The sequence below is a fragment of the Chamaea fasciata genome, unplaced genomic scaffold (genome assembly GCF_029207755.1).
Source record: "Chamaea fasciata isolate MVZ Bird 193981 ecotype frontalis unplaced genomic scaffold, bChaFas1.0.hap1 SCAF_1, whole genome shotgun sequence".
NCBI lineage: Eukaryota > Metazoa > Chordata > Aves > Passeriformes > Sylviidae > Chamaea > Chamaea fasciata.
In genome coordinates this window covers 132,171,623-132,188,369 of record NW_027094086.1, presented here as the reverse complement: position 1 = coordinate 132,188,369, position 16,747 = coordinate 132,171,623, and the positions used below count along the sequence as shown (strand labels likewise).

At 38.2% G+C, this 16,747-nt stretch overlaps 1 protein-coding gene across 1 annotated transcript in view; it reads left to right on the top strand.

Moving 5' to 3' along the window:
• Positions 1–13,525, top strand: part of NMT2 (N-myristoyltransferase 2) — a 31,788-nt gene extending 18,263 nt beyond the window's left edge. Inside the window, exons 5-12 of the mRNA XM_066198256.1 lie at positions 6–97; positions 204–320; positions 884–1,054; positions 2,220–2,328; positions 5,820–5,990; positions 8,393–8,560; positions 12,522–12,659; positions 12,857–13,525. Coding sequence (XP_066054353.1) covers positions 6–97; positions 204–320; positions 884–1,054; positions 2,220–2,328; positions 5,820–5,990; positions 8,393–8,560; positions 12,522–12,659; positions 12,857–12,877 — 987 coding nt within the window. The 3' untranslated portion in view covers positions 12,878–13,525. The remainder of the gene's footprint in view (positions 1–5; positions 98–203; positions 321–883; positions 1,055–2,219; positions 2,329–5,819; positions 5,991–8,392; positions 8,561–12,521; positions 12,660–12,856) is intronic.
• Positions 13,526–16,747: the final 3,222 nt, after the last annotated feature.

Here is a 16,747-nt window from a genome sequence, read left to right as displayed (position 1 = left end):
TTCAGCTCAAGGAGTTATACACACTATTAAATGAGAATTACGTAGAAGATGATGATAATATGTTTAGGTTTGATTATTCACCTGAATTTCTTCTGTGGTGAGTAGCAAGTTCCACATTCTGTTCTGGCTGGAGTTTAATGAAGGGTGTTTTTATTACATCTTCTTAGGCAGTAATTTGTAATTATTTCTGTCATCAATTCTAGGGCATTACGTCCTCCGGGCTGGTTACCGCAGTGGCACTGTGGGGTTAGAGTGTCTTCAAACAAAAAACTGGTAGGATTCATAAGTGCCATCCCTGCAAATATTCGTATTTATGACAGGTAAAATGCACCAGTACTTTTGTGTTTGTAAAAGAATAATGCCACTAAACAAACCTTAAACTGGTATCCACTGATACAGAGAACCTAAAAAGAGAGAACGAGGTGAAGAGCATCAATATTTATGTAGAGAATTTTTTTAGAGTTTCTTAGGATGATACAGATAATGTCGTACAATTTTCTGACCCTGCTGAAAAGCATTTATTGTTGATCAGCTGGACTTCTTGGCCAAGTCTTCATACACTGATGAACATAAACATTGTTGCATAAAGCAACTGATACCTAGCATTGCTTGGATGCTATACTGCAACTTAAAGTAAAGCAATCAGTTAAGTCTTGATAGAGCTCAAACAGTCCATTATTTGGACTGTTGCAAACCCCTTAGAGATAGCTTGCATATTGCAGAGTTTGTCATAGATTAGTGTTTGCTGCAGATGTACTTTGGCACAAGCAAGTTTATTTTACTTCAGTATCTTCTGTCACAGTATGGAAAACTGTAATTATAAAAATGGAAACATGCAATGTGTAACTCTCTTTAATTTTTCCACTACTTAATGTCTTTTTAGTGTGAAGAAAATGGTAGAAATCAATTTTCTGTGTGTCCATAAGAAACTGAGATCTAAACGGGTAGCACCTGTACTGATTCGGGAAATAACCAGAAGAGTAAACTTGGAAGGAATTTTTCAGGCTGTTTACACTGCTGGAGTGGTACTTCCCAAACCTGTGGCCACTTGCAGGTAACCTAGGTGATGTTCTTAATAATATTGGTTCCTGTAACAGTTATTTTTAAGAAAATTTAACGTAATTGTCTAAAAACAGTAAACACATAAAATTCAAAGGCATTAAATGTTGTGGCCTTGACTAACCCAAAGGCTTGAGCATTGGTTTTTTTGGTGTTGGGGTTTTTTTCCCCCCTCCCCTCCCAGTGCCTCGGATAAAACAGCTTCTCTCACTAAAATTCATTTGTGGTTTGCTTAGCATACTTTAAATAGACTAACAGATGTTTCTGTTGACCTTCTGGTGGCAGCCATGCTAGCAATGACAACATTGTATACCTGTGTTTTTCAAGCGGCCTGTGTTCCTGCTGGAACACTTCCCTGTTAATCTGGTTGCTTGCCAGAGATGGCAGAGCATTTCTGGTAATTGTATGATTTGCTTTTTTGTGAAATACTTTGGTCTTTCCTGGGGAAAGGAGGACTTTATTGGCATTGGTTAAATACAGGAACACTACCATGGGGGAAGAGTTACAGTCAAATATAATTTCATTTGCTTGGAATGGATTTTATTTCTACTAGGAAAAGTTCAGTTCCTGCACTTTTAGTCCAGCTGGTCCTCTAGACTTCTGGAGGACAGAGTACGTTTTGATTTGAAATTGTTTTGTACCTATCAACGCCAAAGATCTTTTAAGTTTCTCTAAGGAATGATGGGGGGAAAAAAATGCTACACTGTGTTAGAACAACCAGAGATGCTCTGTTGCACAATGACCTCCCAGGAAGGGGAGAGCTCCTTCAAAAAAAAAAACAAAACTACTTTGACATGAGCGTAGGGTCCTGTCTGCACAAGAAAATAGATGTTACTATGTACGTATGGTGAGTTTTTCAGGGCTGTGACAAATGCTAAAATGTTTAGCCCTGTGCTTACTCATTCTGTATCAAAAAACATTTGCTTACATTGAAAATAGTGTGATAGCAGGCTTGTTTAAAACCTTTTGCTTGGATATAGCTTTTCCTTAATTTTTTTTTTTTTTTTTTGTTAATCAGCCTTTTTACAGACATAGTACAGGCTTGCTTTAAAACAAATTTGGAGAGTAGAAAAGGAGCAAGCAAGAAAGCAGGGCAATGGATGCAAGTGGTGCTGACACTTGAAATACTATTTAAATTCATTATTTGGTTGTATTTCCAGGTATTGGCATCGATCACTAAATCCCAGAAAATTGGTGGAGGTGAAATTTTCACATTTGAGTAGAAACATGACTCTACAAAGAACAATGAAGCTCTACAGACTTCCTGATGTAAGCAGTATGACTTCTAGAGAATCCCCACAGTTATTGTGAGGCCCAAAATAACCTTCCATCTGTCTCTGACAGCACAGGCTTTTCTGTGTAAAGGCAGTGCATGCAGGACATAAAAAAAAATAATCTCTGGTTGATGAAAAAGACCTTAAGGGCTATACTAAACAGAAGAGACTATTGCTGGAAATCTGGATCTCTATGGAGAAAATACAAATTTTGACCTAAAATCCTTAAACAAAGGAAAAAAAAATCAGAAAGCTTGACTTCACAAACATGTGGGATTGAGCTGAAGATGCATAAGACTATTCTCGGTATGTTTAATCTGATAAGAGATTACTGGAACAGAAAATCAACAGTTCATGTCTTAAAATTCTCAGAGAAGTCTATCAGCAACTTGGCCAGATACAGTCGTACTGTTGATTCCACTCTAATTCACATTTTTTTCTGTAGTGTCAGAGAGTGTTCTGCATTGAGCAGGCTCAAGAAAAGCCACTTCCGTATGTTGTGCACTGTTAGTTTGCATGGTCTAGTGAAAAACAAGTGTTCTGGCATAGCTAGGTTAGTTAAAAATACTTTTTTCTCAATTTTGCAGCTAATAGTTAGGCTTGCAAAAAGCCTTAGGGTGTATTTCCATGACAGGGCAAGTCACTTTAAGTACTACGTACTTTAAAAAAAATCTCATTGCTGTAATTAATAGCCTGTAGAATTTAGTGTGAGCTTTATGGCTGAAAATAATTTATTTGCTTGTAAAAGCTACATTTTGAAGGGATTGCAGAGTATCCCTTACCTGTACCTTATCAGTAAACCTCTCTTTATTTAAACAAACCCTTTCTTTTGGTTATAAACAGCACTTTTTTCCTCACTCACTCACACTTTATAATGATTTATCTGACTTTGGAGAACTGTGTCTGTTACTATATTTAACTTGATGCTGCAGATTCTCTTACTGCTCAGATATTTGAGCAGTAGGCTGAACAGCTCTTGGAATAAAGCACATGCCATGCCTTGATCTGTACTCCTGCTGCTGTCAGAGAGCCTCGTTTCCTGCTCTGCCTGGTGCCACCTGTGCCTGCACATGCAGCTTCTCCCTTGTGTGCAGGGCGGCAGTTTGCAGAGCTTAAGAATTAATAACCAAATTAATTGGGTTTTAATCTTGGAGAGCTAAATATAGCTTCCATCAAATCTTGAAGACATTTTTAACAGTTTGAAGAGTTCAATATACAATTTCAAGTGTAGATTTTGGTGGCAACTCTAGTAACATTGCTTATGGAAACAACTCAGGAAGTCAATAGGTTAAGGATCTTACTAGTAGTACCAAAGGTTTAACTGCAGAGAATCATTAGAAATTGGAGCTGTATCCTGATGATTTTTCTTTATCATAAAACCCAGTTTCAACAGAGAAGTGAATTAAGGAAAATAAGTAATATATCATATGTCATCCATCAAATATAGCTAAGGAAAACATAAATTGTACATAGAAGTGCAAATAGAAAATAGGTGCTTTCAAAATCAGCTTCTAAAACTAAGTGATGTAGGAGTCCATATACCTCAGGATTTTTGTTATTTTTAGGTTGGATTTGGGAGCATCTCAGTGGAAAATAAAGATTTAATCTTTATTCTGATATTTTCTCTTTAGGTCTTGTACTTTGGGTTTATTTGGAGGCCTTTTCTTTTCTCCTGAGAAAGGGATTAAGTGCTGTTGAGGCTCTTTTTCCTTAGTTTCAGGCTGTTATAAACACTCCTGTCAAACAAATTTGTCCATTCAGGCCGTACTATCCTGTTCTCAGGACCAAACACTGTTTCTTGCATTTTAACCTCTTTCCTTAGTGACCTTAGAATATCATTGCCACTAGGAACTCATCTCCCTTTAAGAGAATTAATCATTCCTAATCACTTGAACAGCCTGAATTAAAAAGGTTTTCAGGTGTAATAAATACTGTAATTAATAAATATCACCTTCCCTAAACGCTGTGCATGTACCTATAGATTAAAAAAAAAAAAAAAAAAAAAAAAAAAAAGAAGTGTTTTTTTCCCTAAGTGTTTCATCTCTTGTGCAAGGAGTTTTCTGGAAGAAGTAAAATTTGTCTGTGTTCAGAGTCAAGACAGGAGTATGTTTGTCTCTGTTGTCTTTTCCTGATCAGCTGAGATCCTAACACTGGACAGTCACATGATTACGTGCCCAGTCCAGCAGAGAAACAAATTTTAGCACAGTTCTGTACACTTTCCCTCACCACTGGGATTACAAATAGTTACTTACTGGTGGCCATTCTGAGCATTACTGTGGGGAAAAGATCTTCCAGCTGCTTTTCCTCCATCCTTCCTGTATGTAAAGTGTATACCCTTCTGGAATAAGGGCATTTAAAAATATAGATGATGTGCTGTTGTGGAGTCAAACCATAGTCCTAGGCTGCCTAGAAAAACAGGAAGACTGAAATGTGATGCACAGGCCAGAGCTATGGCAAAATGTGCCTTGATTTCTCATCTGGCTGCTGACTCCCAGAGCGCGTGAATAAACACCTCCCCCAGAATAATGCCTTTTGGGCAAAGCATAATCAGCTACACTAATTTCAGGCTTCCAGTAATCAAGTCTCTACCTGGCTGCTCTTGCAATCGACTTTGCTATGATTAATGTGGTACGTGCCCGAGTTTGTAGCTCAGACAGATGAGGCACGATAAGTGAGCACTGAAGAGAGCAAGCATTAGCCTCCCCAAAAGGAAATACCCAGGAAGGCTGGCAAAGGATGGGAAGAAAACTTTAATCACTTTTGCTTGCTTAAACAATAATTGCATAGTACTGGAAAGTTTTTTTTTCCATTTCTGATGTTTAAAGTTAGAAAAATAACTTTATTTGTTAAAATAGGTTTTTAATTTCTGGCAACTGTGTTTATGATAAGCTTTCTTGTTAACAGAATAGCAGTTATGCTTATATAGAAGGTTAGCAAGGAAGTTTACAAGTGCTAAAAACAGGTAGAATCTTTTCTGTTAAATAATTTCTAATTAAGCCTAATCAGCTGACATTGATGTATAGCTTGACTGTAATTTCCATAAGTTTGAATTACCTGTGTTCTTGTCTTGAGGTAACTTCTGATATGCAAGTTTCTTTGTTTTGTTTTTTGTGTTTTGGGGCCCAGGTAGTTTAGAAAAAGATAAGAAATAGATTGACCTAAAAAAAAAAATAAAAAATACTAACTGCACAAAGTGTAGGCAGTTGGCAAATGATATGTCTTTCTCTGGAGAAATGAAGCTGTCTCGATAATGAAGTAAAAAGATTGAAGTGCCCCAGACTGTCTCAATAATTAGAAGAGAGGGAATTCTGATTGAAAGCCTTTTGTAAAATAGCATAATGAATTAGGTGGCTGGGATAAAGTAGGCTAATAATGAATGCATTATAGCAAGTGGAGTGACTCTGCAGCCTACTTTCAGCCTTTGCTGTATTTGCAATTTTCCTTTCAACATCTTAACATTTATTTTTTGGTTTTTTTTACATTAAGGCCACAAAGACTTCAGGTTTGAGACCAATGGAACAGAAAGATACTAAAGCAGTACAAGAATTAATCAATACTTACTTGAAACAGTTTAATCTTGCTCCTGTGATGGATGAAGAAGAGGTGGCCCACTGGTTCCTGCCTCGGGATCATATTATTGACACTTACGTGGTAGAGGTAAAATATGCACTAACATATATGAATGTATGTGTGAGTACCACTGACAGTAGCTCAAATCAGCATCAAGTTTTTGAAATGCAGGCAGTATGAAATATGTGTGTTATAGGTAGAATTTGATACCATGAGTGCAAGCTTTGTTCTTTGTATTACATTCTGTTAATAAGAAAATATTTGGCTGTGACAAACTGCAGTGCTCTTATAATAGAATATCTTAAAGAAGAGTTATGAAATATCAAAATACCACTATCTTGACAAGAACCCTATATATTTTAAGATCAACTGCATTTCTTGATACTTTTTTAGAGAGATATGACATGATACTAAGCAGTGGTCTTCAAACCTCCTTTTCTAGGGAAAAGGAAAAATGCTTCTGTGATTGAGATAAAGATTTGATTTGAATTGACTGTCATTCTCCCAGGTGTACGCGTTTCTGCCATACCCCATTAGAAAATTCTTTTTTAAAAAAACCTTATTTTAGAGGCATAATTCCCTGTGGGCGGAATTATGTTTTTTGATGGTTTGCTTCAGTAAAGTGTGTTTTTTTCCAGTAAAAAAAAAGTGTGTATATATGTGTATGAATTTGCATATATATATATATATATATACACACACACACACACAAATATATATACACATCTACCCCCCCCCCCCAAGTGTTGATCATAATGCTTCTCTCAAAATAAGGAGTGCAGGAATAGATTAGCATTTGGATTGGAAATCTCCCAGACGTGTTTGGAATGGGTGCACTAAAGCTAGTGGAAAGATATACCCTTCCCTCTGAGTCCATACAATACCAGTTGTAGACAGCATTTTTAGACAGTGTATTACCTTGCTTAAAGTGATAACATTATTTGAAAATGATCAGCCCTAACATCCCTAAACCTTCTCCTCACAGAAACCCTAGGTTATAAAGCTCAGCATTCCCACACTGTCACCTGAATTTGGGCAGGAGCCTCAGCTGAATTAGGAAACCTAGTGCTGCTGGAGATGAGTGGTCCTGCCCATCAGTTTTTATTGTCCAAGCTTAGCTTTTTGCTTGCTTTGTAGTGGGTCTAGTGCTCACTGGACTTTTCATGGTCTAGTTTAGTAGTCCCACATTCTTTCTCCACTCCCTCTTCTCCCTGACCTCTGCCCTGCTCCGTGAGTTGGTTTTTGGCTTGCTTTGTGAGTTGAAGCCTACAGGAGAGTTTCACAAGCACCAGGATCAGCATGAATGTGACAATAACAGTGCTATACTAACTAAACAGCAGAGTCTTCTCTTAATTGTCTTATGCTGTCTCTTGGACTAGTTTTTTACTACACAAAATGTAGGTTTGTTACTGCTTAAAATCTTTTGAAGACCTGTGTGACCTGGAGAAGCTACTGTCAGACTTTTAAGTCATCTTTGTAATGTGCAGATCTAAAACCATAAAATACTCTGTATAATTTATGAGTTAATATTTTTGTCATCCTTACTGTATTTAGTGAGTGACTCAATAACTTTTCTGTTCCTTGTAGTTAGTATTACTCTACTACAGAATCTGTACCTGCTCTAAGACAAAAGCTTTTTTGCATGTGGTATGTTCAACTGTTTTTACTGTAGAAGTGCTATTAATTTAGGGAGCCATGTGAGGTCCTTCATTGAGCTCTAATTCGTGGTTACTAGTAATTCAAAAATAAAGCAAACAAGCAAGAAGAAGTACTTGTGTGTCTCCTTTGCCTTATTTTCTTGGAGATACTCTGGGGAATTTTTGTGCTCAGCATGTTAGTCATAACCTATGTAATAATTATTTTATAACCCATGTAATAATTATTTCCTATTTCCTACTAATCCATACTCTTGAAGATGGTCAAACTTCTTAGATGTGTGAAATTATGAAGTTTTATGTACTATACTTTAGATTTCTGTATAAACGCCTTTTTCAATGACTACTGGTTTTATTAGAATTTCAGTGTAATTTAGCACTGTTGTCCAGCAAATACGTTGTGCTTGTTGAGTAATATTTAAATATACTTTGTATACCAGCACAGGATATTTTTTCTCTGTTATTGAAAGATGAGAAAATTATCCTTTGATGTGAATGTTATCAGATTTTTAAAATATCTGTAATATTTTAAGAATATTTTATTAAAAATGAGTTCAGTCAGAAAAAAGCTTCAACACTTTCAGTGGAAGTGAGCTTTGTCAGCTTTGTCTATAGCAACCTACTGCTTTGACAATTATTTGTCAAAATGTTATGGTGTAATAGACTAGAAAAATCTGAATGTTTTCTCAAATCTTAGCTAAGACTAGCTGTTATACCATAGTACTTAAAATGCACAAACCTTGATGCATTTATTATTTTTTGTAGAATTTTCACATTAGCCTAACCAGTAACTGATTACTTATTAATGGACTTTTTTGGTTTGGTTTTTTATAGGGTTCAAATGGTATTTTAACGGACTTCCTCAGTTTCTACACATTACCTTCAACAGTGATGCATCATCCTGTTCATAAAAGCCTCAAAGCTGCCTATTCCTTTTACAATATTCATACAGAGACTCCCCTGCTGGATTTAATGAATGATGCACTCATTATAGCTAAATTGGTAAGTTGTAGGTTGGGTTTTTTTCCTTCGTTCACAAAAGTATTCTTAGGAGTAGTGGCAAGGTAAGAACTGGAGTAATTTATCCATGCCAGTGCATTCAGTTTTACTACTCACAGCACAGAGTGCAGTTGATGAGACATATATATATATATCAAAATATGAAGCAGTATGCTTGTTTTTCCTTTTTACTTTGAGTGATGCTGGGGAATGACAAATGCATAAAGTATTTGCAATAGCTTCAACTGTGGAAACACCCAAGAGTGCACTGATGACCATAGTCAATAAGTATCAGAAGAATGAAAAGTATCACTAAAATAATTTCCCTTGGAAATTAATTAACAAGCACTATCAAATACATTTTGCTTTTTAAAGTTATTTTTTATTCTTAAAAAATGTAGAAATTTATTTATGTGAGCTTTATAATTTTATCATTGCTATGTGTGAAGTGCTGGAGATGATGTAATTGTGTAGCTTTTAAGCATACCCTTGGATATGGAGTTATACTGATAGATGTTTGGTTGGATAGAAGAAAAAAAACAATAAATTAAGTTCTTAAACAGAAGAGTTTGGGGAGTTTAGTACTGTCTAATGAAAAGCTGTCACTCAGCTCTTAATGACTAGGGTTTCATGGGAGTGTAGTGCTAAACACCAATGGCACATGCCAGCACTCTGAATGAATTTGCAGGGACTTGTTTGCCCTGGGTGGTTAAAAGCACTGCACAGGCTTGATCCAGTCCATAGCATCCACTCTGCAACCATTCCCAGCAGGCTGGAGAGCGCAGACGTGTTTTCTGCTCCTACTTCCTACTGAGGTGTTGCTGCTGCACTGCTGGTGGTGTCACAGCCTCCTGGGGAGTGCTCCAGCAGGCTGTGCTCAGAGCTGCCTGCACGTGCCACAGGGATTTCTGTGTTGGTTCTGGATGAACCCAGTGATGGTCTGCAAAGATTGTCTGTTCAGACTTGAGGCTGCATGAAAGCAGCCACACAATCTTCAACCTGTCTGTCCCAGCCATGTTCATGCAGCGCTGCAACTGAGCTGCCATCTGTGACAGGAACTGCTTGCTGAGGTTTGTTAACGTAGAAGCAGTTCAGTAAGTATTTGTCAGGGAAAACTCCCAAATAGTTGTGGGAAATACTGTTATTCAGGCTTCAGAAGGATCCAAAAGGAAGTTCAGAGGCAGACTTTGAGAAGCTAGTATAATTTCCAGGAGTGGTTAAAAATACTGGTATTTATTCTTAAAAGTCAAGGTGGAAAGAGGTTGGTCTCGGTTAGAAGTGTGGCACAGGGAGCTGTGTGTCTGGCCTTTCTCTGGCCATGGGTGGGATGGGTGAGGAGGCAGTTCCATGGTCTGTCCACAGGGCTCTGCACCTTCCCCTGCATACGTTTCTCTCTCAATGTGACATGCAACTCCACGATGATCCTTTTGAGTGGATCATCCTATATCCTTTGCAGTACTGGGATTTAGACACCTGTGGATTTCTTAAGTACCTGCTGGGCCTGTAATGCATCATTAGATGCCTAATTATAGTTGCAGATATGGCAGTTGAGTTTTACATGAGGAGAGGTAAGGCAAAGGAAGAGAGATGATAAATACAGTCCTATTCACAGCCTTTTGTTTACAAATATACTGAGTCTGGCTGGGATGGAGTTAACTTTGTTCCTATCAGCCCAAATGGTGCTGCACTTTGTCACTGATAACACACCAGTGTTTTGGTGTGTTTGTTTCTCTTTCCTCTGCAGTGAGGAGGCTGAGGGTGGGCAAGAAGTTGAGAGGGGACAGAGCCAGGACAGGTGACCCCAACTGACCACAGGGGTGTTCCACACTGTATGATGTTCTGCTCCACAATAAAGGCTGAAGGAAATGAGGAGGAAGGGAGGATGCTTCCAGTGATAGCATTTATGTTCCCTAAGAATGATTATTCATGCTGAGATCTTGCATCCCAGGAAGTGGTTTGACATCTGTCTGGCAGTGGGAAGTAGTCAATGAATAATTTTTGCTTCCCTTGTGCCTTCAGCTTTTGCTTTCTCTATTAAACTGTCATTATTTCAATTCACAAGACATCTTGCCTTCCTTCTATTTTCTCCCCATCCTGTGGGAGAGGAGTAAACCAAAGGCTGTGTGGGTGTTTGGCTCTTGTCTGGGGACAGCCCACCAGAGTCTCCTTCCTGTTCTTTAACTCCAAAGCATGGATTTTGGAGGTACAAATTCAGCTCAGCAAATTGCTTTTAGGGCTTGCATGTCAACTAATGTTGTTTTTTTTTTTATCTTCATATCACACTATATAAAATTAATTTAGAATTAGTTTGGCAGTTACAGGACAAAACACGTGACCTTCAAAGTAAAACCCAAAATTTGGAGTTATTAACTTAGATTCTATGTATTCTGCATGCAGAGAGAGAGAGATTTTGCATCAGGATAATCCCTTTAAAACCCTGCATATTTTATGGTTGAAGCTGACACTAAGTTTCTGGATCTAGAACCCAGGGAGGAAATTGTCCTCTGAGTCTGCTTCAGTAGTTTGTCAGAGCTGTGGAGAAAGTACATTTAAGCAGAAGCTTTTTTATCCCTCTCAGAAGATACTAACCTGAAACTAATTTGCTGATGTTTAGAAACTGAATTAAAGCTACAGTTGTAGAATTTTGTTTGATTTTTGAGTGTTTAATTGCACAGCTTAGTGTGCTTGTATCTAGAGTGTCTTTATTCTCCCCCACTTCCCTTCCTGCCTTGAGATTGCTGTTACTGTTACTTACTAACTTGGAATATTTCAAAATTTACTTTCAATGTCAAATACTGTCATGTCGTTTGTCTTATTTCTGTGTGTTTTTCACAGCACATTTAACTTAGCATGGCGTCATCTGCACACAGAATGATCTATGTGTAAGGTAGTGGGAAGCCTTACTAAACTCACTGTCTGTTCTTTGTAACTTTCTTTTAAATAGTCCTGATGAAGAGCTTAAGTGCTTTTTCTCTTCAAACCCCTTTTTTCCTCATATGGGAAGCTCATTTAGAAAAAAAAAATCATTTTTTTACTGAGCAAAGAATGTTCCTTACCCCATCTTCTTGTGCTTAAGTAATTGAGCATTATTGTTTTGTACTTCTTGTCTTAAAAGTGTATCATGTCCTGCTGGTGCACTACCTTTGTGCTGTTAAGACCCCAGGAGCTTAGGTCCGACTCCCTTGTAGTTAATTGCAAATAAATGGACTTTTATATCCACACCCCCGAGCAAATTCAGCTCTCCGTACATGATGATTATTGCTGCAGTGTCTTAACTGACCTTGGGTGTATGCTGCTTGTTAAGAGTTCCCAGTGAGGAGTTAGGGTTTGAGTATGTGTTGATGCAGAAAAAACTCTTGAGACTGATTTGGCCGCGTGGCTCTTCTTAAACAAAAAATGTCTGTTTGAGTGGTGAATTTGGGAGTTTTATGAAAAGAGGAGCTGGTAGAGGGTGCATTAGTAGGGGAGGGAGAATCACATGAAAGATTTGAGTTCTAAAGAGAACGGCATTTCAGAAAAAGACTAAATCACAAAAATATGTTTATCATTAACAGAATGATAAATTGCTGAAAAACACAGTAAAAGCTGTATTTATGCACCTTCAACTAGAATAGGCCATATGTGTCAAAACACTGTATGTGACCGTAAAAAAATGCATATCTGTAAGGATAAAATAATGGAAAATGCTCTAGGGACTCTTCAGACATTAGGCCCTGAAAATAGCTTTAAAATTCATACCCTTTTGGAACTAATCTTCAAGCAAAGTTGTGCATTATACTTTAGTTTTTATTGGGAAAATATCATTGTGTATGTACCGAATTAAAAGGCAAGATGTATTCAATTGTATTTTTCCTTTTAATTCGCCTAAGTTTCTTGGATACTGTATGCCACTCTGTAAAGTATCATTTGTGTGTCATTTGAAAATTTCATAAGTAAAATTTTTAAAATGTTTTGCTGTTGCCAGAAAGGATTTGATGTGTTCAATGCGCTAGACTTAATGGAAAACAAAACATTCCTGGAAAAACTCAAGTTTGGGATTGGAGATGGAAATTTGCAGTATTACTTGTACAATTGGAGGTGTCCAGGCATGGAATCTGAAAAGGTAAGGAAGAAAAAATGAGTTCCTGAATTCCGTTACGTATAATGATACGTTAATCCACACTGGCCAAAAATGGGCAGAAGTTTTAAAAATAATGTAATTGGCCTTGTTTATGATCCATAGTTGAGATGCAGAAGACTCTTGATGTTCAGATTTGCTGCCATACCAGAACTAAAGTACTGTTTTTCTTCTTCCTTCAGGTTGGTCTTGTATTACAATGAGAACACTTATGTTTCTAGAACTCTTGAGGTCATCGTTTGAGTTAATTTGATCTCCATAACTCTTGAAATGGTATTGTTCAAGAGGAGTAAAAGCACAACGTCAGTGATACTGAAATAGTCCATTAAATCTGATCAATGAAGACATCCACATGTGACCAAATTTATGCATTTTCAGATAGATCAGACAGTCCATGAAACTCTTCTATTGTCCATGAAAAGAATAAAAAGCACATTCATTTAAGTTTCAAAGCTTAGCTTGCACCTGGATGAGAAGAAGGTATTTTTTTCCACTCTGTAGAAAAGACTGTTTTGTACAAACTGAACTTCAGCGGTGGATTAGGGTACAAAAATATTTGCTATTATGTGGATGAACTGCTGCATTTCTATTTATTAAGTGGTGATGTATGTATGTCAGTGTAACAGAATGAAGGATACAAACTGGAGTATCTTTGCTTATTTACCTAACATGGATATCATCATTTGGGGGAAAAATCACGAAGTACGATACGTTTGTAGCTCTATGAAAGTCCTGGACGTTTTTGTAACTGGAGCAGTATGACAATGTACTGGTTTAACTAGTGCATTTGTTTCTCCATAAGCAACGCTGCCAAATCAATAAAAAATACAGATTTGTACTTTGATCTTCAATAGATCAGTGGATTGATTTAACAGTATCGCACTGTTCAGTGCAGGTGTTATCTATGTTGCCAGAATGATAATACATTACTGTACTTAATTTACAGTTGTGGCACAATACCTTAGTTTTTCCTCAGTAGAATAACATCAGCCTGTGTGTAAAACTAAGAATTTTAGTAGTGCTATCAGGATATTTATAGTTTGAATGTTTTCAACGCTTCTGCAAAATTGCACATATTCCTTTGTCTACTTTGATTTCCTATGAAGTCTGTAATTCTAATGAAAAGTACCTTGTGTAAATATGTATTCATAAATTGTTCCTGGTAATGTTTTTATCCTGACTTTGGAACAAGAAGTTTTGCTATATATGTGGCTGGTAAGCAGAAGAGAAATGCTCTGCCCTCAGTCCTTGGAAGTCTCTGTTCTGCACTTCCTGAAATGTAGGAGGGCTGATCTTCGTTGTTGGGTGGAGCCATTTTAATTCCCTCATGAATGCTCGGCAATGGGAGTGGCTTCTGAAGCACTTTATATGCATTCCAGCATAGCGTCATAGCTAGAGATGATAGCAGTTCTTTCAGCTCACGGATGCTGCAGAGTCGTGAGCACTGAGAAAATCTGTGTTAAGAAACTGTTCTAGCTGAAAGTGCCAAATTGTGGTAGTGAAGCCTCTGTGCTGTGAGCATCTTTTGAATGTGACTTGAATATCTCATGAAATGCAAATGTCTAACTTTCCTTTTAAACATGCCTGTAATTCTGACAGCAGATTTTGCTGAAAGTTTAATTCTGTACATGAAGATAAATTTGTCCTTCATAACTGTTAGCCCTACCCACCACCTTGTAGCAGTGGGGTTTTTCTTTCTTCCCGCTCCTTTTCCACTGTGTGAATGGTTTGTGGTTTGGTTTCTTTTTCTTGTTGAATTGTGGTGGGAGGATTCTGCCCTAGAAACAGTGATAAATACTTTCCCTTACTGCATTATAGCTGATTAAAGCATTCAACCTCCTTCAAACAAAGGAAGGGACTGAACGTGGTTTGTTTGACCCCTGGTTGTGCACCAGCTTGGGACCTCATGAATTTGAAAGGACTTCAAAGGAGATCTAATGGTGCAGTTGGGCTTTACATCTCTGGCCACTCTTGATACCTTTCTGCTAGTGGCAGTCAAAACAGGTGGTGCAGAGACAGCTTGGACTCTGTGTGAGGCCTGAGCAGAATTAAGTGCCTGAAAATGTAATTGATGGTAGCGATACCTGAGGTAACAAGAAGGATTTAATCTTGACCCGGTCAAAGACTTAAGTTTTTAACTCCTGAAAGGCAAGAAAGTGCCTCCTTGGCAGGGCATTCTCATGGAGCACTCTGGGATGAGGTTCACTGAGGAGTTCACTGTGTTCTGCTTCAGCTCTTAAAGGCAGAGCCTCAGCAGTCCTCACTCAGGGCTGCCTGAGGTGAGGTGGGACAGCAGGACATAGCTCTGTCCTCATGGCTAAGACACCTCCTTGCTGAGACAACCCAGGTGATCACAGCCCAGGTGAAGGATATGTTCAGGCAGATTCTCCGCCTGCCTTCCCCTCAAAAAAATGGAAGTGGAAGAAATGTTAGGCAGATGATTTGTTTTCTCCTCTGAAATCAGAAGGCAGATCCTCCCAAGTATTGTCCTTTGTAAAACGGAGGCCATGATGGGACCAAGTATGTCCAGGTAGAAGACAGACTTGAATGTGGGTTTCCTGCAGCCTGGCTTCTGCCTAAATCTTCATGTTAGGGCACATGAAGGAAGTAGTGTGACCAGTCTTGTGCTCCCTTCTAGTAAAATAGTGCCATTTGCTTCTGAATCCAAGGGATAAACTTCTGTCTTGTCTGGCTCACTCTGCATGTTCACTGAGGGGCTGGAGGCAGAGACATGCTCCTGTAGAAGCAGCACTGTAGCTGAGACAGAAAATTTATCAGCCAGAGAATGAGGGAAGCAGGCATCTAAAGCCTGAGTGTTGGGGCAGCTCTTGGAGAGTTCTGTTCATGGACTGGTATGTGTTAAGCATGGCCTCTTCTGTCCCTGCTGAGTGCTCTTCACCTGTAGTGTTTTGCTGAAGTATCACAGCATCAAGAGGACTTGAATCTTGAAGGTGTCCAAGGCGGCACCCACATAACAAAACAGTTACTCTGGAGGTGAAAATTGTGGCAACTCACTTTGCCTTCCTAAGCAGGTACTAAACAAAGGGTAACTATCTGTGTGGGGCCACTGTCAGGAGCTCAATAGGAGAGACCCTTCTGTTGTTGCCAAGGTTGACCTGTGTGCATTAGTCCTGCTATGAAGGTAAGACTCTTCAGAACCTAATAGGTGTTTGCAAAGGATTGGCAGATGTTTAGCTTGCTCCACCACCTTTCACACCTGGCTTTTTAAACATCTGTTACTTCTTTCCCAAAGTAACTTCCTATCTGCAGAGGGAGCCCAAATCCCTGAAGACCTGGGCAGGCAGTGAAGTGCTTAAAAGATGATTGCAGTGCTTATGTTCTTTACCAAAGCTAATCCTTACGCTCTGTGTAAATGCTATGACTTATGCTATGGTTAGCCAGCCTGGGAATGAAACACACTAGTGCTAGCATGCCTTCCAAGTTTTATGCACCCAAAAAGCCAGAAAAAACGACAGGTATAAAGGACTATGAAGCAAGGCAAAGGAATCTCACCTATTCTTGCACCCTCAGACACAGACAAAAATTGTAGCTTTAAATGCTTTGTTTAAACTTCAAGAATTATGACTGCACAATCACTGCTCATTGCTACTGCCTGCCTTCGTAGTTGGTATCATGAACTAAAGTAATTTCTAAATAAATTCAAAATACAGATGAGCTATTGGATGGCAGTGGAAGTCTAGATTAACATCTCTGAAAAACACATGTAAATTTTAAGGAACAACAGAAGTTACCAGTTAAGGTATTTTATGCTTTCTTCTACAAGTAAATTCCTAGGCTGATTGCCTGAATTGCAGTGCTATTTCCCTTCCTTCCTAAAACCCAACTCCCTCATTAGGAAATTGTTTATAGTCCCCAGTAAAATTAAAGGAAATTCAGAAGTTACATGGTATGTTTTCAGTCTCGTAGCAGTTATAGTACTCATCTACTTTATATAATATATGGCTTATGTCAGTTTCCTGGGAAATAATTTTAGACTTCATTTAGAAGTATTTTTTTTTAAATACTGCAGTAGTAGTAATTTGGTTTGTATTTGGAAATAGCTCTTCCTTTAG